The following is a 24,860-nucleotide window of genomic DNA, read 5'->3' as shown; positions in this document are numbered from 1 at the left end:
CCTGTGCCGCCATACATATTCAGTCACATCAGATGAAATAAATGACTTCAGATGTAAAATTACCATTTCTCTTTCTCTTGCATGAGCAGAGCAGGATAGCAAGCTGTCCTTCTAGCTTTGTTAACCTTGTAGCAGTTCACGCTTCTGTGGGAAGCTTGTAAACATGAGGATAAAGTGTGTATGTTAAGGTTTTCCTCACATACTCCACAATATTTAACTTTATTTTTGATAATTCAGTTCTGATTGGGTGTGAAATTTGAGTAATAATGCAGTTTACAGGGTGTAAAGTGATACTGTGGTTTTACCAAGGCTAAGACTGTCTGTGTGACATTAATTCAGCTACTTATTTATAATTGTGGTGAAAAGATTTAATTACTTAATTTTGTACTATTTTTCCTTTTAGATTAATTTGTTTGTAACTCTGCTTTTTCTGAAGGGAAGCTGAAGCAACTGATTCCAAATACCATGATAGTAGATATGCACCTGGTTGTGGAGTAGCGGACACCCATGTGATTTATGGACAGAATTAATGTTTTCAGATGTGTTGTACCACCTTCTGCTGTTTGAGCAAGTAAACTAACTAAGAATGATATAAGTTGCCATCACCTGTGGTCCTAGCAGTGGATGTCATGCTTTGCCAAGGGGTCTCATAATTACTTTCAGAAAAAGAGTGATTACTGTTTAGCCTTTTGGTTCCCTTCCAGGGGCTAGAGAAGCGTGCTCTGCTTGGTACAGAGTTTGCTACTACAACTCTGAAGAAAAGTTGGCATTGATGAAATTAGCAAGAGCACCTGTTATGAAGATGAGGGGAAACTTCTTTTACAAAAAGAGAAGTGTGGGTTTTGTTTAATTTAACTGAAGGCTGAGGAAGTACAGTTCTCATCTAACTAATATATATGGATGTATTTCTCCATCCCCACCTCCCAGTGGTGGAGGGTAGCAGAAGGGGGAATACCTGTCTAAGCTGAAAGCTATTTTTGGTTAAAGACCAAGAAAGGACAAACAGCTCTTAAATATATTTAAGCAGGAAGAATGTTTCTAAGTGCTGGAGCAAGGAAGGGTAACTTTCCATTAGGTTTTTGCGTCACAGCTCACAACTGCTTTTGTGGAAGGGAATGAAGACTTAGTGCCTACGGTAGCTTTGTCTGGCCTTCATGACCCCAAAGCTCTTTTCCATTCCAGGAGGAAAAGTGCTAATGGATGCATCTCATCATACACAAAATCTTTTCAGCAAACTGTAGAGGTGGATTTTCTACACAACTTCTGGCAACATTTTATTGAAGAGATATAAAACAGATTTCCTGATTATCGTTCTCTTTAATACGGTAGCCTATCCGTTTAGTAGAAACCAAGTGAATGGATTGCACCAAATAGTCTGTGTAGAATATTTCATCCTAGTTAATTTGACAGTCCTTTTCATTGTAGGAGCCTGTTTGAGATGCTTTTGTTTATCTTGAGCATCACTCACCCTTTATCTAACTTGAAACTACTTCTGGATTTTGTAATGACTCCTTTCTGGGTAAACACAGTTTTATTTTAAAAATAAATAAATAAAATGCTTATTTTATTTATTTAAATAAAATAAGCGTTTTATTTAAATGTCCTGGGTTTGCAAGAGTGAGATTAGGAATGACATTGTGTCACGAGTTCTGCATAAACTCCTTTTAAAAGCACTGTTGTGTAATATGTTGTCAGATACACACTAAGTTTTTAACTGCCTTCTTCAAGGGAACATGTTGCTGTTAAGGAGACATAGTTGTTTATGGTTGTGTCACAATATAACAAACATCCCTTCTAGATATGAGATGTAATTTTTATTTTTTTCCCTCCAGCCCAGTGTATTAGTCGTAAGCTACAAGGGACTATCGAAAGCAGCTTCTCAGTTTGGACCTTATAAACAAGCAGAATGGCGGCCTGACAGCAGCATGATAGCTGTTTCAGTAAGTAGGTTTTCTTCTTCTTACTGTGGTTACACTATTGCAAAGACAGATTTATGTTACCAATTTCTGTACTTATACAAACTTGCAGATTGTATATACATTGAATTGATATTTATCTTGTGAAAATATATAATAATATGAAGGGTTTTTTGTATTACAGAAGCTTCCTTTAGTAGTTTTCATTAATTTTTTCCCCCCTAAAGAATGAACTGCAGTTTTTTGTGTTAAAATAATGTATAGATATATTGGTTAGGGCTGGCCTAGCATGTCATTACTTTAGTAATCTGGTCACAAAGAATAAGGGAATTTAAAGACCTGTGAATTAAATAAATAGTTGAGGAGTTAGGTGACATAACTATATTTAGCTTGATAGGTAGGGTTTACGTATGTTTCAGAAAGGTGGGTCTTAAGAGGATGAAACTGTGGCTTTATTAAGGTGCAGTATCTTTTGGTGTTTAAAAAGTTGCAAGGCACTGAAAACACAGGAACAGGGGCAGTGACAGGTGATATATAGACTCTTTGGTTAAGAATGTTAAAGGTGAAGATGAGATCTTGTCTCACATGGAAATAAAATATTGTTTCATAGATGGTGCTATGCTCACAGCAGTAGAGTGGACTATTTCAGCACCAGCATTTAAGAAATAATTCAAGTTGCAGGTTAGACACATCAAAGGTGGGAGCAGAGGTTATAGGAGTCAAAATACGGGTTGATACTCTTGGTGACTTTTGTTCAGGTCATATGCTGGGACCATGTCTTATGTTGGTTAAGTTTCTTTTTCTAGCTTTTTAAATAAAGGCTATTATATTTAAGCCTTTGTTGTGAGAAGGTGCAGAAGAAAAGAGTGAAATCATTAAATTTCCCCATCAGAAGTTGATTATTTGGAATTACAGAGTAGATAACAACTACTGTATTTGCTGGTACACTGACTTAATTTCCTATTATAAACCATGTTTTTTGCTTAAAATGATGCCTGTACTGCTTTGTAGTTTTAAAACCAATCACATATTGTTATCTTAGTGGAAAATACCAGATATTTTATGGAATAGTTCATGTCTCTACCAGTATCATCATGACTCTAAATTGACTAAGCTTCCTGTGCTCCCATTTTCTTGTATGAAATGCAAGGGTAGACTTTTCTGAGTAGTTGGTTTAGAATGTTTAAAGCACCTAAAAAGGATCTCATGGAATCAGTGCAGTGTAACATATTTCTGCTAGTGTCAGATTATATTTTCAGTTAATGAATGCTAGTAGTTACCAGCAAAGGCAAAAAGGAGACTTCTGTAACATTTACTAATAAAAATGAAAAAGAATTACTCAATATTCTGATACAGCATGTAGTCAGAAGTAAACTGTTAATACTTTAGTTATACCTTTATGCATTAGTTCAGAGGAGCTTTAGATCGTTATATTGAATTGCTTTGGATCTTATGTTGTTTCTTGATGTTGGGGTCCATTTGCTCGAGAGACTTTATGGTTCAGCTGACAGTCAGACTAGCTTTAGTTTCTGACAGTTCAGTTACTGTACTTTCAAGTGTTTCTGCAGCTAAATGTATACTATTCTTTTGGCAGATGATATCAGAATCTAAATGTCCATAAAGTCTCAGTTTGTAAACTTAAGTCTTACAAATTAAAATTCAAAATGGTCAAACAGTTTATGAAATATTGAGTGTCATGAAGTTTCTAGTATTCCTCATGTTTCTTGTGCTTATATTGCATCTCTTGGGTGTATATGTACAAATAATATAGTCAAGCATGTTTGTTATGGTAGTTTCAACACCAGTTTTGTTTTGCAGGTTCTTTTAATACACTTTTGGAATATATGTGAAGTTTAATTTGAAACAGTTAATGAATCCTACTGAAAGACCACATTTGAAAATATTGGTATTTTTGTTACAGAGAGGCAGGGTAGAAAGGCAGCTTTGTGGGGTTAATGAAAAAGGTGGTCCTGCTGGTACATGATACTTTCGTCTCCAAGTAAAACTTCGAACTTCTTTACAAGAGAAGAAACATTTTCTCCCTTCTTTATGACTTTTTCTTAAGAAGAAAACTAAAAAATACAAATGAAGGAACAATACCAAAGGGAGTTATTAATTTAAAAAAGAATAGCTTGTACTACTAGTTTTGTTGAACTGAAATTTCAGTTAATTAATGAAGTCCTGTGCAATAGCTAAAAATACTAGTTTGAAAGCTGAGTTAGATGATTTAATTTCTCACCTGACATTACCAGTGTCGTTGAGTTTCTTGATTGTATTAGTTTTAAGTAATAATAAAATTATTTTGTACTTTGTCTTCAAGAAGGTGTACAAAAGGCTTAGCATGTACTTATTAACCAAGTGGTACATTCACTTTTTTTTTTAATGACATGATGATAGGGACAGTAGTTTGGATTTAATGTCCACTAGAGCAGTGGTATACAGTGGTTTTTGTTTCTGACTGCAGGAGTGTTCAGCACATCTCTATGGAAATAGATCAGTTTGCAACATATGCTTTGGGGTAATTATTATTTGTACTGAAGGCACACTTTGGTCTAGCGTATAAGGATTTATAAAATGCCTCAGGTAGCTTCAACGGTATGCAGTTAAACAAACTTACGCAGTTCTCAGACTGTCATAATTCCCTAGCAATTCTAACTGCTTTTGCTACTAGTATCTTCTATTGCTAAACTGTTCGCACATTTTCTAAACTGATCTCTTTTCCCCTGACATTTTGTAGTTACTTCTCTTCTTCTCTTTCTGCGTTTGTAGTCTAAATCTGCGTTTCTTGTCTAAATTAGTATATACACCCAAGGCGGCTAATTCTAGTAGTTAAACAAACTTGTGAATTGGGTCAGTATGCTTCAATACAGAGAAATATATAAGGCATTTTAGTCCTTCCCCTGATACAGACAGTCCTCTGATATAAACTGCTCTTCAGCGTGCATTCCCATGGTTAAGGAAGAGCTTCTAAACGTTGTGGTGTATGAGAAACCATGTAGTGAAATCCCTTGCAAGGTACTGTTGATCAGGGAACAGATGACAGTGGTGGTTACTTCAGTAAGTTTCGTTGCAGCATTTGTGAAGTGATGTAGAGACCTCTGTGAATGAATATGATCAGTTTGCAGGAAGCGTATGTTTGAATGCTTCTGCATTTCATCCATCTGTTTTGAGGTTCTGTTTAGAGATGAACCTGTAACAGTAGCCACTTTGTGCTTTGAATAGTGTTCAGTAAGGTCCTTTGTACCTTAATATCAGTATAAAGATACTCCACAGTGTTGTTTTACTTTTCCTTCCAGGGTAAGATAACTTACAGGTTAAATATTTAATGATGTAATGGAAAGAGCCTATAAAGATGTTAGAAATGAGCCCCTTTCTTTACCACATAATACCTGAACATGATATTACTGCACATAGAAAAGCTTCAATTTATTTTCAGCCTTTCTCAATCTTACCATTATGTTTTTTGGATTTTATTCTTGCATAAGCTTTGAATGAGAATAATTGTGTTTCTTGGACTTGGAAGCCAAAACACAAATTTCTTTCATGATGAAGCAAATCTTTCACTAGGTAAAAACGTAGCATCTGTGAACTGATAAACTAAGCTAACAAGAGTGTTACTTTTTCCTTCATTCAAAGAAAGGGAAACCAACCTTGCAAAGCAACTTGAAACCATTAATTCCAGTGCTTATTGTCTTCAGTAATAGTGCTTTGGGTACATGCCCAGCCCATATTAAAATGATTGGATGGAAATACTGTTTAACTAAACTGCATTTGCCAGTTTGCTCAAAGGATAAATTTGTGCTTTAAACAAACCATATTTCTTTGAAAAACCAACCTTACTGGTCATCTGCCTTTCCCGTGCTTATGCAAACACTGGATCAGCTTCTAGTCATGACTGGAACATCTGATAACTAAATGATTTATATTTGTTCTCTGAACAGTGTTATAGTTTAAAGTGAGTCTTCCAGAATGATGGAATATGACTTGGGGTTGAATTATAGTAGAATTTTTTTCAGACACTGGAATGTTTTGTAAAGGTGCTGTGGTATCTAAAGATACTGCATGACATGAGGATTTTTTGAAAACTGCCTGGATGACCAACACTGGGAGGCAGTGCCGGCTTCTTTACCTGCTGTAGTGCCCATACATGTTCAAATACTTGGAGGTCTTGCTCTGAAGGCTTGGTACCTTCTATTACATGCTTTCTGTATTAATTCCTTTTGTTGGTGGGATACCCAGGTTCAAGGTATCTGATGTAGCTGTCTGGTTTTATGTATTTATGTGAATCAGAGGAAAATTTCTGCTGGGTGCATGCATCAACTGTGGTGTTTTACCATTTTTCTAGCTACTGAGTGATCTGTTCAGTTGGCTTTTAAGGGCTAGTATGGATTTTACCTAGAATGAATCAATGCACAGTTTATTTGTGTATCTGAAACTTGATATGAGTTTATTTGTTTTTGATATATGAGACATATGTGGAAATCACAAGAGTCTGTATAAATTTTACTCATGCAGATAGACTACATATGTAATTTATCAGTGTTTCTCTTTCAGACTGCAAAGGGATACATCTTGTTTTTTGAAATCTCGTCAGCAAGAGACAAATATCTTTTTGAGCCAATGTATTCCAAGTAAGTATTTTAAGCTTTCTTTGCATCCCCACAGTGTGGAAAAATATGACTAGACAAGTCCTAAGCAGATTTTATGATTAAAAAATATTTCCCTCCAAAGTATGTTTTAAAACGTGGTAAGTGTATAAAGCATCATTCTTGTGAGTTAGAGTCAGTTCAGAGGAGAGGTTGGTCTAACTGGTTTGCTATGTTCTGGTAAGATTCCTTAGATCCATTTTATAAGCTCTCAAAATCCTAAATAGCGGGGTTAAAATTGTCCAATTTTATAATTTGAAATAGTCTGTTGAACTCATGATCTGTAACAAGCTTTAATAAATCCTTCTGAGTAAGTCTGTTGAATAAGTCACATTGCTTAGAAATTATTAGGGTGGAATTTGTTAATAGGTTCCTCTCCGCCCCTCAGTTTATAATTTAGAGATTTTTGGAACAAATGGGGAATAAATTCTCAGTATTTTGGAAGGAATATGAACCATTTTTAAGTAAGAATATACAAGTATTTTAGCTACAATGTGTTATGTTGTCATTGTAATCTTCCTTATTGTGAATGACAGAATACATTTTATGTGTTAAAACGTGACAGTGTGTTTGATGTATTTGTGGTTGACCTAGCTGGTTTCTAATTTGACAAAACTGATTTAGGACAAATTGTTACCTCAAGGGGTGTATTTGTGTGTGCCTTTGTGTGTTTCGATAGTCAGAATCTGTAGTCATTGATTGGATCAAATTTGTCCACAGGAATAATAAAACATTCTTGATTTCTCATTGGCTAGAAACTTGTTTTTTTTTCATATTCATCAAATGAGTTAAAGGTGATCAGTGAGTGTCTCCAAATGGACTTCTATGAGGAGTAACCTATGATGTCATGTAAGAGGAAAACATTTTGATTTTTTAAAACCATAACTGTTAAACCATTAAAATAAAAAAAAAAAAGTCAGGTCTTCACAAGCATTCAGATTTTAAATCTCATTTCTTTTACAAGTACTTATATAAAGAAATAACTTGTCAGGTAATAAATTATTTCTAAGTGAATTCTTGCTTTATTGAGTGGAATTTTTTTTGTGTTTTGCTACTGTAATGCATCTTTTGGCCTCTGAAATAGCCCTCAAAGCTCTGGAATTAACTGGAATTTATTGTTGCAACTTGTTTGTCCATTTTTCACAAACTGAAGATGAATGTGGGCAAGTTATATTGCATTACTTGCCTCTTCTGAGACCTAAATAGCATTTTTCAAGCTGAGTTTTCATATCTGACTTCCTGTCATCTGAAAAAAAAAAAAAAAAAGACAACCTGTTGCTGCAACCTGTTGAAATAGATAAAGGAATAGTATATCTTCAGCTATCCATAACGTAAAAGACTAAACAACAGCTTATGGTATGTTCTTCTTCTTCTATTTGGATAGGGTTCTTTTTGTTGGCAAAATCTGAAAATATATGGAAATATGTATAAAATATGGAGTAAGAGTTGACATAGAAGCTTTGAAAACCTTGTTTTGACATTCCACATATAGGAGGGTTTGAAAACATCTATTAAGCAGTCAATGACTAACCAGTCTAACTTTTATATAAAACGTTAGTAATAGATTTGTGTTGTTAACCTAAAAGCGTGTGTTTTATGAAAAAGTCTTTCTGTTAGCTGTGTATTGAATGGTGAGGATTTTAAGATCTGTTTCTATAGCCCAAAAGGGCATAATGCTGATTCTGTGAATGAGTAAGACAAAGTGTTTGTCCCTGGAGTGTTTATTGATAGGAGATTGTGAGCAACCTGAGACTAATGCTTGTGCTTAACTTTAAGAAGATGAATGATCTCACTGAATTTACTGGGATTACTAGTCCGTCTATATTTAGCCTTAAATTTTGAGAACCTGTGTGAAATTACTACTGCTCTGGTTATACTAGAGCAAAAGAAATACACAAGCATTTGTGTGTGAATTAAGCCTGCACTGATTAATGTGAAATTATTCTATAAGCTGTTATAATGGGATGAACTTTTTTTTTGGTACAGATGCAGTGCATTGCCTGTAGGCAGTTTCACTAATTCACTTTGTAGGTCTACAAATACTAAAAAAACAAACAAACCCAAAACCCCAACCAAAAATGAACGGACAAACTAAACCAAAAGCCTAGAATTGAAACTTTTAACTTTCTTCTGACATATGTTAATTTTCCAAATATGTTATTTCACTGAAATACTTGGATTGGACAATACCAAATTAATTTTGTTAATTCTGAAGCCATTAAAAGTCAGTGAAAGGCCCCGTATGTGACATGCCTTGCGCTTGAAAGGGAACATCTTAACTGATTTCTCCCCCTGTAACAGTGTGTTCTTGGCTCCTTCCTCTATGTTGGCAGCAGTGATTATGCAGCTGTGCTTTAAGTAATGTTGGGTTGCCTGATGGGGAAATTAAAAACCTGCCTGTCTCCCTTCTTTACCCCCCCCTCCCCGTCCTCTCCACCGGATTCCAGTAGCTTAGCTTTCAAGTTGGCTTATAATAAAAGGCTGGCATTAGAAAATGGTGACGTTGAAGTAGTACTGAGTAACAGCCCTGGGAAATTCAAGAACATGGAGTGACTGCTCACTGATACTTCTGTGACAATTCTCATACAATAATTCAAGGTAAAGCAATTGCTTGCAACATTTTAACTCTCATGCAAATATTAGTTACTACTTGTCCAGCTCTGTCTTACTTGATTATTTACCTGTGTTAGGCAAAGGAAGTGGGAGGGTGGTAATTTTCCCAGAGAGTATAAAGATGTAAGGCTGTCCTTGCATTTGTGGTATGATGGGACAGCTGCTGGAAACAAGTCAGTAAAAAAAGGGGAATGCATGGACAACAGGTTTAACTCTATACTTGAGTATTTGAGGTGAAGGTTTTTTCGCTACTATTCTTCTCTTTGGACACCTCCACAACATACCAGAAAGTTAAGAGATGTAGAATATAGTCAGTTGTCAGGTTTTCTGTGTTTTGTTTTGGTGGGTTTTTTTGTTTTTTTCCTTTTTTTTTTTTTTTTTTTTGCTAGTGAACACACTTCTATCAGTGCTCCTAAAAGTTCATTCTTAGTCTACATTTTAAAATTATGACTAATTCTTAATGTTGATAAACTGTTCATATCTACTAACTTTTTGTAAGCAGAGTGAAGTCTATTCTCTAGTATCCTTTGTTTAAATGATAATGTCCAGTTCTGACAGAAACATAAAATTTCAATGTAATGACTACAAAAATAAAGGAAAACTCTTAATACAACTTGAGCTTGAACAGAATTCTTAAGCAGCGCCGGTCAACATGAGGTGGTCATGCACTGGGAATACATACCGGTAATGTCCTCAGTTGTGCCAAAATCCTGGTGCAAGATTTTCTTTTTTTGTCAGTGTCCTGAAGTTGAACTTGCAGCTAGGTTTGATCCCATACAAGTGAAAACATTGAGAAAGATTGTGTTCAAATTCTCCTGTCAGCTTAGCTCTCATTTAAATGGAATATGTATATTTTACTGTAAGTAAAAAAAGAACATCAGAGAAGCAGGTAATAAGGTATTGGTATTTTTTTAATAACTGCTTTAAAATTTGCTTGGTAATGATTTAGCCTTTTTTTCAAGAAAAAGGACCCAAAAAAGTTGCTGAAACTAAAACACATTCTTCATTCGTCCATATGGGAGAGGGATGTTCATGGAAAAAAAGTACAGTCCTTGCAAATTTATGGTTGTTATTACACAGTTATTACTGTATATGGCTGTTGAGCAGGATGATCCAGAAGAGCTTGCCTGTATTTGATAGTTAACACAACTATTCTAGCATACAGTCACTGTGTGAACAGCAAAAATTTGTTGCTGCTACAGCTTGAATGAAGTGCCTCAAGGTGAAAAAAACCAACGAAACAAACTTGCATGGGAAGTGACAGAAACACTCTCACTATTTATAACTCAATAGTGTATCTAATTGTAGGGTGGGGTTTTTTTGGAGCCGGGAGGGGGGGTGTTTTTTTTAGGGCCAAGTCTCTCTCTTCTCTCCCAATCTAATCAACACAGATTTAGTAGAAGAGCTAAAGCATGAGTTGAGGCTAAGCACTCATTGTGTTTGAATGCAAGAGTCTCTGCTTCCCTTTATATTTTAGTAGTATGAAATAACCAGATTTTTGAAAGTACAGTTGAGTGAACTCCCTCTGCTATTGTATGTTTAAGTACAGACAATCAGTGGTCTAGGAAAATTGATTTCCTGTTCAAAAATGCCTGTTTGGCATGACTTCCTCCTTTTCATATCAGCTTATTGTAGTGGTCTTTATATTTTGAAATTCAGTGTTTTAATGGAAGTGTTGGAGTTCACGATTATCGATGTCTGTGGCTGGAGCACACAAAACCTTTTAAGATTGTTCCGTCAATATCTGAGGGCATAGCTCTTAAAAAATTGAGACTATATTAAAGACTAAGAAGGCTGAGTAGGAAATTCTTTTCAAATGATAGCTATTTTATACCTTCAGAGGTTTAATCATTTTAAAATATACTTACGTAGATAAGGTAAGGGTTAAGGAACTGTCCTGTTGAGCACTATGCACATTTTATGTAAAATCTGTTATCAGATTAATGTGATAAAACAAGTGTTCTTATCAAAAGCACAACATTCTGTCATTAATTCTAAGTATTTATATTTTTGTATAGGTATATAAAAAAGGAAACTTTAAATTTTTGCTGGAGTCAGCTGTTAGGTTTTTGTCAAACTGTAATATTTTAGCAATGTTATGAATTGCAGTTGTTCCATTGAAGGAAATATTTCTGTCTCTTGATGTTTGGCTAAGGATTGTTTGGAGTTAACAGACATTTGTGCTCAATGAAAACCTAAAGTATCCTGCTTAATTTGTGAAAATAAAAACAGGGGAAAAAAAGCTGCAGTAATTGTGTGGGGTTTTTTTTTGTTTTTGTTTTTGTTTTTTTTTTAAATTGAGCCAGAATAGTCTGCAGCTTCATTCCAGCTCTTAGAGACTTTGTTCCACTGTAGAGCAGACTTGGAAGAGAATCAGTATTGGCCATTAGCCCACATTCTGGGGTACTTTCCTGCAGTGAGCACAAGTACAAAGAGCTGCTTCAACTAGTTCAGACTAATATTACCACCATATTACTAAAGTCGTTACAAGATAAAACTTGAAGAAAACATCTGTATAGTAAGATAATAGAATGGTAAAATAAAATTGATCTCAACCTGTGATACACTTCAAAAAAGTAGCAGTGCATACAAGCAGATTTATAGCTTTGTAGGCTGTGGGAAGGTACAGTAATGTTTTTTGAGGTGTTTCCAAAGGAATATTTGCAGATATTCCTTTGTTTCACAGTGAAGACGTGTAACAGTGGAGGCTTCCCTGTGCTGAACTAATAGTTATTTCTGTTTGGAGTTTTGGTCAGGAGAGTGACTTGAGATTTGTCACTTGAAGGGACAGCATGTGGTGACTTAATGCTGAGGAGATTTTTGCCTTTAAAAAAGACAAAACCTTAAAAACTGCATGGCTAATAAACTAAATGGGGTAATTGGAAATTCTTTTGCCTGAGATTTCTTCTTGTCTTCAAGTGGACCCTGCCTTTGGGTGGTGAGGGTGGGGGGAAGTGATACGGGTGTTGTATAAATTTAGAATGAAACCTCAATGCTGTACATGAAAATGCTTTAAAAATTTATTTTCTAACCAGTACGGGCACATGAACAAGCTAGTGTTTATATCCTGGTTTACAATGCTGTATTATTGCTTATACATCTGGTTACTGTATTGATGTCCCACTCTTTCTGGCACTTTTCAAAGCTTTTTTCCTTTTCTGTAGAAAGGTGGTGTTTAGGTGCCATAAATTACCTCATCAGTGGGGATTTTTTTTCTGTGATTCAGCGGACTCAAGATTCGTGTGTACAAAGGTTTTGAACTTTAAACTCTGCAAGGGTAACTGATGAGGTGTACAGTTAATTAGCTTACTAAATTTTTTTTTTTGGAGTTATGCTTGTGCTAAACTTTAACAGTGTGGTTTTTCCCTGGAGATGTTTTTGGCATTGGTTGGAAAATGTATTTTTAAAAATAGTTGTAGAATTTTTGTTGACCATTATGGCACCTGCTAGCCTTTGATGTAGTTCAGAATGTTTAAAACATCATAAAGAAATCTTTGCAACTGGAATAATGATTTGGTAAACTATTTAGCTTTTTTAATTGAATAGGTGATTACTATGCTAGCTAGTTATTTCAATTATCAATTACAGAAACCTGTTATTATTCAATTGTGCAGAAAGCGCTGTACTAAGAATTACTTTTCCTAAACCATTATTCATTCTTTATAGATGTTTCCATAGACACTTTTTTTTTTTTTTTTTTTTTTTTGTCCCGCTTTTTTTTTTGTCCAGCTCTTGCCAATCTGTGTGCTCTGGATCCAGCCAGACACACTTCACCTTCAGCTAGAGGCTGCCTGCCATGTACGGTGGAGGGATGCAGGTTTAGGAGTGAGAAGACACTCATTGTATGGAAATCAAAGTTCACAGTGTAACTTGTTTTACTTTTTTGAGAACCATTCCTAAAAAACATGTTGGGCAGTTAGTGAAGAATCATGTTTAATGGTAATGATGCAGGCTCTTTGAATCAGGTACAAAAAAGATTAAGTTCTCAGCTGTACAGACAATTCACTAACTGAAGCCTTCACTTCAACGATTTAAAAACCGTTAATAAGCATTGTGTAATTGTGCTAATGCAACAACAATAGCTATTGTCAGTTTTTTGTTTCTGTTCCTTCAAGGAGAGCAACTCGGTGTTCTTGGTGGTGTAAATTCATTTAGAAACATTGTTTGCACTATTTTTCTCACATATATAGTGCTCATAATAGTTGAAACATGTAGATGTTGCATATTTTTTCTTCACACCCCCCCCCCCAAAAAAAAAAAAGAAGTACTAATGAAGAAACCATTTTAGCAGCAACACTTAAGAATATCGGAGCCCCAAAGCAGTATAAAAATATTTTACCTTGTTTGTGTCAATTATTTGTTCTAAAGATATTTACTGATCAACAAGTCTGGAGTCTTTAACATTTTTTTCAGTAAAATGTCTCCATTACTTCCCAAGTAACTACTGACTTGTTTGTTGTTTGTTTGTTTAATTAATGTGATATCTGCTATTAGCCACACCAGTTTTTTTTTTTTGAAACATATATCTGTTGACTGCGTGAGCATCTCTGAACTTTTCTAAACTATTATCCAGCCATAACAGCTACCTATATTACTATGATTACTCCAGTACTAAGGTAGAAACTTAAATTCTAGTCTAATGCTAATTCTACTTCTGGAATAGAATTCTCCAGTAATAAGCAGAAAACAGTGGACATTATTTTGAAAATCTGAACATTATTTTGAAATACTTAACACAGGTTCGTTTTTAGTCTGTTCTAAATAGCTTAATAGCAAATTATAAAGATGTTGTTAAGTACATTATTTCAGATTCTGCTGTAATTAACTTCCTAAGTATTGCTTGGTTGCTTTTGCTAGCAGTGACTAAGTCTGGTAATGATATTTCTGAGTGAGTTTTGTCCATGGATCATGCCATATCACTTAACTGCTGTGTATGTAGTGGAGGACATAAAGTACAGCACTGTGCTGCTAGAAAAATTAGCTGGCTCATGGCCTGTTTCCTCCCTGAACCTCCCCCCAGCCAAGATAACAAACTACAAGGAAATTCTTCCTTCCAGTTCAGGGGAGGCTATCAGACTTTGCTTTTGCAAGGTGATGCCTCTTTCTTGAATTTAGGATGCTTAAGGTTTGTTGGTTTGTGGGGTTTTTTGTTTGTTTGTTTGTTTTCTTGGGGCAGGGGGGTAAGTACACTTCTCCATTTTCTCATTTTTGCATTGTATCATAAAATCACAGAATGGTTTGGGTTGTAAGGGACCTTAAAGATTGTCTAGTTCCAACCCCCCTGCCATGGGCAGGGACACCTTCCATTAGACCAGGTTGCTCAAAGCCTCATCCAGCCTGGTCTTGAACACCTCCGGGGATTAATGTGGGGAAAGCTGAGAGAATTGGAGTTTGAAGAAAGAGGTCAAGCCCTTAAGGTAGAGTTATATCTATCTTTACTTATTTTTAGCTCTTTACTCTTATTTAACAGGTGATTCATGAGATACAGTTACATAGGCTTTCAACATCTTCAAGACATTTTGTTACAATTTATAGTGCTCTGTTTTCTGTGAACAAGCATATCACTGCTCATGTGCTAACTAGGGGACAGAGAGTGAACCAGGTGATTCAAAAAATACACCTTGATCTTCAGTTCAGGGTCTGAAACTTCCCCATAAACCTTTAAAAAACCAGCGTGGTATTCCTAATCTTTCCATGCTTAAAGTTTTCTTGGAAAAAAAAAGTGGAAGTGGGAGATTTTTCTCAGTTCTAAGAGATTATAATTCACAGGTTTAGTTAGATTAGCAGATGCCATGCAAATAGAAGTGAAGTAGTGAAATTTGTTGCCACATGCAGCTGGTTCGTCGCTGGAATGTGTCCATTCCCCTCAATTCTTGTGCAAAGGTTTGGCTACAAAGGTAGCGGATGCTGATGTGGCAACCCAGACCAAACATTCTTTCCTGCTTCCATCAGCACTGCACATTCTTCGTTTAAAGGTCAAAGTAACTAACAAGGCTGAGTCATTCAGATGTGAACTGTATGAATGCAGTGTAAATTTTATTTTACCCCCTTTGCATGCATAGTAGGGGTTTCTTTTTAAATGAATGAATTTGATGTAATCGCAGGCAGTGAGTTAAAGCACTGACATTTTGGAGTTTTCAGTTATGACGACAGTGCCTCAATGGAAAAAGAGATACTCTGTAGGAGGTAACAAATTGGCTGAAACTAGCTCATGAAACTGAAAATATTGAAATATTCTTGCGAACTTTTTTTATCACAGGTGTTTAAAGAAAAAGAAGCCTGTCCGCATGGAAACTTGAAATTTCCTCTTCCAGCAAAAGATATCTTTTAAACCATGTTGTTCCCATTCTGGCTTTATAGTTTATGCTGAGCAGAAACACTATGTTTATACTTGGTTGTGTACATCAGTCAGTTACAATAGGCATGTTATATGGTGTGTTATACCTATGGTGTGTTATACCTATGGTGTGTTACATAATGGTAACATTTATGCATTACACAACCCTTTTCTCTCAATTTTAGTAATTTGCTTAGAAGATTCGGTTGTACCACAAATAACCCAGAGTCATTTGATCACGCTTGGGAGTATACTACCTGGACCTGTATGTCGACGTGGGTTGACAGGCATGTCTCCAAACACCTGAGGTTTTGTGTTTCTCCAGCCCCAGGATGCTGCATTGCAGATACTGACATAGAGATTTGGAAGAATTAATCCTGTATGAGACATTTTTTTAATCTGTTAAATCTCTGGCTCTAAAAGATACCGGGCCAAATCAGATGAATTTGGCTTAATGAACTTCAAGAAATGCAGTCTCATTTACTGTTTAAAAAAAAAAAAAACAAAAACAGAACAACCCAACAATGGTAGTATTAATTCGTCACATTTTTTTAAAATTTCAGGCCTCCTGTCCATCCGTCATAGCTAGCTTACATGAAGGGCAATTCTTTCCCAAGACAGCTGTATTTTGTAATTAATTTTCTTTTGAAATGCAAAACAGATAATTTAATGTTTATACAAGTTACCATCTGTGGGTGGTAGGTTAACTAACCTTAGAGGTTTTTTTATCATTTTTTTGCTATAATCCTTCATGGTCACTGTGGTTTTGTTTTGGAAAGATGTTACTACTTCCATCTGTTAACTCCAGAATGTCTAAGGTTGGTTTGGTCTTACCGTGGCTAGCATATATCTTTGTCCTTGCTGCATAAAAAGAGGTGTAGTATCCATCAAAGAATAACAGATCTGAATTTTGTGTTTTACTACGGAATGGTAATGGAATGAAGGCACTTGGTATCAACTGGCATAAGCAACGTAGGAAAGGGATTGAGCTATCCTTGTGGTGTCAAACTTATCTAGAAATGGAGCTGCTTGGTTTTCTGCTGTGTCTGAAGCAGTTACATTGTCTACCCTGGTGTAAAATAAGTGTTTTGTCAGCTAAAATCCAAGTAAATATTACATAGATATTGTTTCTGACTTGTGAAGTTACACTAAACTGTAACTTGACTGCAGTGCCTGTTTCATTCATAGTTTGCCTTGTTTACTAGCATAATGCTTGTGACATAGATGAGCTGGATGACATGTTGCAATACTTATGATTGTATGTCAGTTTTCATTACAAAAAAAAGTTAATGAGATGCATGACCCGTCTGAGAACCCAGACAAATAAGGAATATGCTAATGATGCTGTATTGAGTTTTAAAATAACTGCATTTCATTAGAGAACGAAATGTGAAATTTAAAATAAGGAAAACTGAAACTGGAATCTTTCTACATCTAGAAGTCGATACTGTGTAATGGTCTATTTGAAGGAAAAGAATCAGTGCTCTTTTCTTTGTAGGCCTTAGATTTATTGTTAATTTGCTATAGGGAGTTATATTCTTATGTATTACTGTAATAAATGTCTATGTGTTGGGTTATGCTTGCTGAATTAATAGTATAAACACTGGTCTGGCAAAAGGAACAAGAAACATGAACAATTTACAGTCTAATATCTGTAATGCATGGCAAATAATGGAGATACTTAAAAATTCAACACAATTAATGGAAACAGTTGAGTACCATTTTATTGAATCAGAATTTACATTAATAAATATAATTTATTTTAGGATTATTACACAGCTATTGTAATGTTCTCTATTCATTGTCTTATTTTGCTTACATACTCTTCATAGACATATAGGATGATATGACTGACTAAACTTTTTGCACTGAAGTTATGTCCTAGATAGTAAATGCTGCTTGTGGCAGGTTGCACATGAGTGTCTAGTACATTCCACAGGAATCTGAGTCAGTAACTCCTGTGTCTTTTGAGGGACATCTTGTTTCAACTGTAGTTTTTTTCTTTTATTCTAGAGGAAGTCCACATCTGAAGGGAACTCCACATTATAAGGAAGAACAATGTGCTCCTTCATTAAATCTAGAAATGAAGAAAGTGCTGGATTTGCAAGCCTCTATTACAAGGTATGCTCCCTAATCATGCCTTAAGAATTTTTCTGCATATAACAGTTACTTGTTAAACAGTGAAGGGGAAATTGGATGGAAAACCACTTCTTGTAAGTTTTTAGACTTATTTATTAAGGACTAATAGTTACTAATAGTAAGATACTAATAGTAAGTCTAAGGATAAGAAAAAGCAAATTGCTGTTCGAGAATTCTTTCTTCCTGTGCTTGGCTATACCAATATTTTTGGCGTATAGAAGTATATAGCACATGTATGTTCAGTATTACATTATGTTAATATAAATATGTTTGTCCTTGGGCTCAAAGTATGGATTAAAGAATTTCATGGAGACATAGGGACGTAAGAGCAAAACTGTATGTACCATTTCAGCATTTCTCCAGCTGCCTGCAGAGAGTCCCTATTTGTCCAGAAAAAACTTTTTGTTTACCTCTTCCTTTTTTGGTGATGATTGCTTTCCCTGTAAATAGGCTTTGAGCATGCTAAATAAATGTGCATGAAAAGTTGGTGAAACTGTATAGCATTGCAGTGGGGTGGAAAAGTAACAAAGTGTAGTTTGGGAAGAGGTCCCATAGGAGAAGATGGATATTGGAAGAAATGCAGTATATACTGGAAAAAGCTTTCCTGGGAAGCTGCAGGTTGTTATCTGCATGCAAGTAGATCAACAGTAGTTTTCAGAATTTTAGAGAAGTTTGGGGATGGATTTAGAAGTCCAATTTCTACTTAGACCATAGAAAGAGTAGCAGATTATTTACAGCATAGGCAATATTGGTAGCTTTCTAGTATAGATGAAGAATTAATTTTGGGCAGCAATTTCTTATGTTTAGTCAAAAGTATTAAAACTAGATTCACCAGTTCATATACCAGTTAAACAATTACTCTAACAATGCAGACCTGTTCATGAACTCTCATTCCTGGAGAAAATAGAGACAGACATATTATCATACCAGCTTGGTACCAGTACTGTCTAGAGGACTTACGTGCTTATGTTGTAACTTATTTGATGTAACTTCTCAACATAGTTGCTTATACAAGAGGCAGTACTATGGTGTTTGTTACGTTAATTGATTTTTCTATGACATTGATTTGAGATGCAGTTTTTTAGAGAATTACAAATACATTTGTTAGTTTGCAGTCCATGTTAGAGGATCTACTTGTTGCTACTGCTGATGGATTTCTCCATCTTGTTCACTGGGATGGTATGACCAATGGAAGGAAGGCCATCAACCTGTGCACAGTTCCATTTTCTGTGGACCTGCAGTCTTCTCGAGGTAGGTTTTGGGTTTTTTAATTGCTTATCATAGTTAACTATTAGCAAAATACCATCTAACATAAAATATTATCTCTGTTATCAAGCAGAGATGAGAAGAATGTGGTTTTTGTAAATGTGAACAAAACAGCCTACGTAAATTAATTTTTTTTGTGAAGTAATAAGTAAACATCTGGAAAGTCTGTTGGCTTGCAATATGACTGTGTTGACATATTTTTAAATTACTGATATTTTCTCAGCAGGTTCATTTTTGGGCTTTGAAGATGTTTACATCAGAGATATGGAATACTGTGCCACGCTTGATGGTTTTGCTGTTGTTTTTAATGATGGCAGAGTTGGTTTAATTACACCAATGTCAAGTAGATTCACTGCTGAGGTATATTTCCTTTAGTATTTCTATCATGCACACTACAATAAATGTGTTTTCCTTGGTGTCTGCATTTCAGTTAGCTTTCTACTTTAAATTCTGTTCGCCTGCAAAGAGATTAAATTTTAGCAACTGCTTAAGAGATAACATAAGAACAAGATTATTTTTCATACCATATTTTGAACTTGATTGTTCTAGGGCTAGTACCTGTCTATAGGAGAGCATAGTTGATAGTAGATTTAATTTTTGTTTATTGCTTCAAAATGTCATTATAGTTCTGAGGTCTTTTTACTATTTCTGGGACAGATTTCCTGTTGCTAGTTATAAGTGAGGTGATAAGAGGTAGTTTCTTCTGTGGCAAAGTATCATTGATGCTATTTCTAGCTATTAGCTGTGATCAAATATAACTCTTCTCATAGTGACAAGCATACTTCAGAATTTGTTTTAAAGGAATCTTGTAAAAGTTAGGTCTTTTCTTACCTGTAATTCAGCCTACAAACTCTACCACCTTTTGTCATTAGGTGTCTTTATTTGAATTACAGAAAACACAGAAGAATTTGTGTAGTCTGACCCAAACTCCTTCCCACAGTTAAAATATCTTGTGGTTTAAGATGGGAATTTATTTTCCCGTTTTGTGTTTTGTCTTCAACTTTAGTACCATGTGCTGATTTTTATGCAGTATGAGGGATATTCTTGCCTTATAGGTATTGGCTCACTTTGGTTACTATAGCTCTGATAAGCAGTTTCCTTACATACTGGCATCTTTCTGTGTTTTTTATTAGGAACAATGAAACCAGTTTTACATATACTGCATTTTGTTCATCTGAGCCATGTCAGTTAATCTTGACATTTATAATAGAAATTTCATGAGGTGATGAAGGTCAACTAACAGATCTGTAATATAGCATACATGTGTAGAAGCTGGCTATCATGAATGAAAGCACTGTTTAACCAAAAATTCTGTTAATTCCTTTCTTTACAGCAGCTCCATGGTGTTTGGGCACAAGATGTGATTGATGGAACTTGTGTGGCAGTAAATAACAAATACAGGCTAATGGCATTTGGATGTGCCAAGTAAGTTTCGTAAAGGCTGATGCAGGGGGGGGTGGGGGTGATGATTTCATTATAAAGTTTAAGTACTAGTTTCTTCTTACCAAGCTGTGTTACAAGAGCTGTAAAGATGAAAATGACCAGTCTTCCTAGAGGTAGTATAATCTGCTCTGTCAAGAAGGTAGGTGGGAAGAGGAAATAAATTATTGCCTGCTTGAGCTGCAGTTGAAATTGAGGCTTGCTCTTCAGCTCTGGAAAAAAATTAAAAGCTGGCTGGACTAGTAGCAAAAATTGGAAGTGCTGCTGTCCCAGTTAATCTCAAAGCAGGATCATAAAGTCAGTTTTAAGCAGTTAATTGTAATAATATTGTACAACAATCAGCACTTTGCACCACCTCAGAAGGTGCTCTGTGAAGTCTGATTTGTTCAGGAAAAATGTTGCCTCTTTGAGTAACTGTTATTATGTTGCAAAAGTTCTTTAGTTGTGGTGGTCTGCTTACTGCTCCTTCAAGACAGTTCCTCCTGTCTTTAGCTGGTCTAGAGGGCAAGTTTTTTTTTTTTTAATTGTATTTTATTCATTTTTAGAGCATTTCAAAAGATCTAGGCAGTTTAGTCTTCAGCTATCTTAAGAAATGATATTCTCGGTTGTAGTAACAAGGCAGTGTGTTGGTGTTTGCTTCTGAAACTGGTACAGTTATGATAATTCATTGATCCTGGTATGCATTAGTACACTCCTGATCAAACTTCAGCACTGAGTGAATATTGATTTCCCTCATGGATTGTCTTGCAGTTGGAGGCCATAAATATATGTGGATTGTGTGTGCACGTGTATTTTCAGGGAATTAAATAGGCTTAGTGCATTGGTTATTATTATAGGGTTTTTTTGGGTCCTCCACTGCTTTCTGGAAAGTACTTTATAGATTTGTGTTGTAAAGTTCTTGGAGTGTTACTTGACACAGTGTTTCTGTTCTAGATAAATTTGGTATTAGCGATTAAAAAGCAGCTTTTATTAATATCTTGAAACTGATGAGAAATCCAAATGGTCTGTAAGTCTGAAGCATGTGTAATCTCTCTGCAGCGGCTCTGTGCAGGTTTATACGATAGATACCACCACTGGCGCCATGCAGTTTTCTCATAAATTGGAGCTGACACCAAAACAATATCCTGGTGAGCTACTTTTATTGCTCAAATTTTCCATCTCATTTAAGGTATTAAAAGCTATTTTTCTCCTTGTGTAGTTAACTTTTTGTTGTTTGCATTGTCATTGATGGGATTAGTATTTACTCTTGCATGTTTGTAGCAATTTACTCTTGCACATTTTTTCTTTCAGTTGCTTCCTTGTAAGTGACTTTTGGATGGGTTTTATATGTGAAGGTCTGGGGTTGTTTCTTTTTTGTTTGGTTTTTTACTAGATCTGAATCTGAGTTAGTAGTTTACAGACAGCGCTGCTTATGGTTGTTCCTTTTTAAAGGCTGCAGATTTTAGTAGTTCCCACATGTAGTCTTGAGATTACTATTCCATCACTCACCTGAGAAGATGAGAGATTATTGTCAAAATTGATAATGAATGTAATAGGGGTGTGAATTAACTTGAAACAAGTGACACGTAGGGTACAGAAAAATGAGTAATCCAGCACCCTGCCTGAACTGCAGTGACCAAAAGCTCAGTGGAATTTTTCATGTAGCAGTAATGAGTACTAGGGGCTTGAGAGTGAGAAACATAGTAAGGGGGTGAATTGCGTCCTCAACTGAAAATGTGTGTGCCTATTAGGTTTCAACAACAAAAAAATCAAATCTGTACATAGCGGTTTTACAGCTGTCAAAGTGCCACAGGGAGAGGTTTCATGGGTGACTCTAAGATCTTTTTTTGTCGCAAAAGTCAGTTTACCAGAATTGCAGTTCTATGGTTGTGTCATAGCACAGTGTATTTCTGGCCTGTTTTCATGTATTTTTAGCTTCCTATGAAGCCAAACATGTATTGGAAAGAAAACGTAAATTCTTCATTTGCTCCTTATTAATTTTGAGATGGTCAGTTTGATGAATGCAGCAAATAAATTAATGGAAAAATGAAATATTTATTTCCATGTATTTTTGCTTCTACTGTTATGGTGAAAGCAACTGAAGGACATTTTATGTTTTTCACTTGGGATTTTATTGTCTGTTTTTCAACAGATATTTGGAATAAAACAGGACCTGTTAAACTAATCAGATGGTCACCTGATAGCTGTGTTGTGATGGTGACCTGGGAATGTGGAGGCTTGTCTTTATGGAGTGTTTTTGGTGCTCAGCTTATCTGTACTTTAGGAGGTGATTTTGCGTGAGTATCTTTAATTAAATTGTAAAATGTTTTATTCAAAACTTTATTTTTTTCTAATTAAAAACATTTAATTAGAAACTAGATCACTGAATTAGCTTTTTAAATTTTTTTTCCATTTTAATTCCTTAGGTATTGGAATAATTGAATAATATTTAGGAGAGGATCATTTGAATATAAACGAAAACATAGTATTTTATTTTTATAGTGGTCTTTTTGGCCATAAAACAAAATCACCCTAAAGGTAGGCTCTAGCTGGCAAATATTAAAATTCCCTCAGTTCCAGTATATGTTTGGTGAAAATGTGCTAACATCCAGAAATCACAATTCAAACAGTTTATGCAGGACATCTGACAGTTGCTTTGCCTGTTAGGCAGTGTCATGGATCAAACAGGCTTTATAGTTTGAGGTGGGGTTCGATATAGAACCATATGACAAGACAAAGATAGGAACAGAATTCCTTATTTTGATAAAGATATTTCTAAACTCAAACTTGTTCTGTTCTGTTTTTAAGGTATCGGTCTGATGGTGCCAAAAAGGACCCTCTAAAGATCAGCTCTATGGTGAGTATGAATCTAAAAATACTGTAATAGGGTGGCTGTTAATTTTTTAAATTATTTTTAGTAAAACAGATTTTCAGAAAATCAAACTGACTTTCTTTAGCTTTATTACTTAAAGAGTAAGATACCTTTACTACGTTTCCTAACACTAACATTGTATTGAAGGAAGAGGGGAAAAGGGGAGAAGTGGTGATTTCTTTTCATGATCATGAAGTATGCACGACGTGCCTCTTCTTGGCTTTGCTTTTAATATATGAGTGAACACTTTTGTTTTTTGTTATTCTTTGTGGGTTTTTTTTTTAATCTGGTGCTGTATTTCAGAGTACAATGAGACACAAACCAAGACTAATTGTAAACTTATTTCCCTAAAATTACTCGCTTACCTTTGTTGAAGTAGCTTAACTCAGAATATGAACTCAAAAGAGATTTTAACTGCTGTTGTTTTAATACAAACTGATTAACATGAAATCCTGCTAGTTTGTCAAATCAATAGATGTTGATAAATATAAAACAGAAATCTTCAAGGTCTCTTTTACAAACTATGATGAATTTTGTACAATACTTCTAAAATGTGATTTTATTTATGTATAGCCTAGTTGCTATGAAGATTGAAAATTTTAAACATGCATCCCAAGTGGATGTACGTATTTGCAAGGACAGTACAATGTACCTTTTAAAAAACGCTGAAGACTGAAATTCTGATACCATTTAATTTAATGAGCAACAACCAATGTAATTTTGGGTATTGGGATTTTTTTCACACCTGATTCTAACTTTTTTGTTAGTTGCTTTAAGCTGCAAACTAAATGGTGTTCATTATTTATATGATGTCTTGCATAGTTACTTTCCATTTAATCAACATTTTTTACATAAAAAAGAATTTAAGCTAGATTCTTACTGTTTCTTGTAGACTTCACTGCTGTGTGTTACTTACGATTCCTCTAGTGATGATTACGATTCCACCGAGCTGTGTGTTTTTTTTACCAGGTTCATGTCTATCATAACATCAGTTACAGGAAGTTTCTGTAATTCTTGTTTTCTGAGACTATACAGTGTTGGTTTGGGGTTATTATTATTATTATTATTATTATTATTTTACATTCAGACCTGGGGATCAGAAGGGTATCATCTGTGGGTTATTGATGGGAAGCCTGAAAGAGATGCAAATAACGAAGCCCGCCAGTTTGGTATTCTGCAGTTTCATTTCATCAAGAGTGCACTCACTGTTAATCCTTGTATGGTAAGCTTTTGTATATAAATATCCTTATTTTAAAGTATATTTCCATTTTTCATGTGTCCTCTGCGTTATTCTCTTAACAGGTTTTAAGTCTGTTTTGCAGCCATAAGATTGGTCTTCCTTTTTTACCATAGAGCCTTTAAAATGGTACTTTAAAAATATTGCTATGCAGTACTATAACATAAAACCTACTAGTGCATAGTGATACAAAAACTGAGAATTGCCACTTATTTTTCATATTGTTTATGTAGTGCCTGTTAATATATTGATTGTGTGTTTTCCTTTGTTTTCTGTACATGGAGTTCAAGGTTGCTTTTTGTTTTGTTTTTCACATAGAGTAACCAGGAGCAAGTCCTCCTTCAAGGAGAAGATCGCTTGTATTTGAACTGTGGAGATGCAACACAGGCTCAGAGTCCCAGAAATACTTCAGCAC

General features: G+C 35.1%; 1 protein-coding gene across 1 annotated transcript in view; it reads left to right on the top strand.

The window, feature by feature from the left end:
• The window catches only part of LOC104467475 (protein RIC1 homolog), a 41,584-nt gene that overhangs the window by 13,367 nt on the left and 3,357 nt on the right, over positions 1 to 24,860 (top strand). Inside the window, 11 exon segments of the mRNA XM_010081260.1 lie at positions 1,833 to 1,940; positions 6,471 to 6,547; positions 17,526 to 17,633; positions 18,760 to 18,902; positions 19,141 to 19,277; positions 20,251 to 20,342; positions 21,396 to 21,484; positions 22,489 to 22,633; positions 23,145 to 23,193; positions 24,296 to 24,430; positions 24,764 to 24,859. Coding sequence (XP_010079562.1) covers positions 1,833 to 1,940; positions 6,471 to 6,547; positions 17,526 to 17,633; positions 18,760 to 18,902; positions 19,141 to 19,277; positions 20,251 to 20,342; positions 21,396 to 21,484; positions 22,489 to 22,633; positions 23,145 to 23,193; positions 24,296 to 24,430; positions 24,764 to 24,859 — 1,179 coding nt within the window.

This window comes from Pterocles gutturalis, unplaced genomic scaffold, assembly GCF_000699245.1.
Source record: "Pterocles gutturalis isolate BGI_N339 unplaced genomic scaffold, ASM69924v1 scaffold15729, whole genome shotgun sequence".
Lineage (NCBI taxonomy): Eukaryota > Metazoa > Chordata > Aves > Pterocliformes > Pteroclidae > Pterocles > Pterocles gutturalis.
Note: the sequence above shows the minus strand (reverse complement) of the source record. Positions and strands in the feature narration are given on the sequence as shown.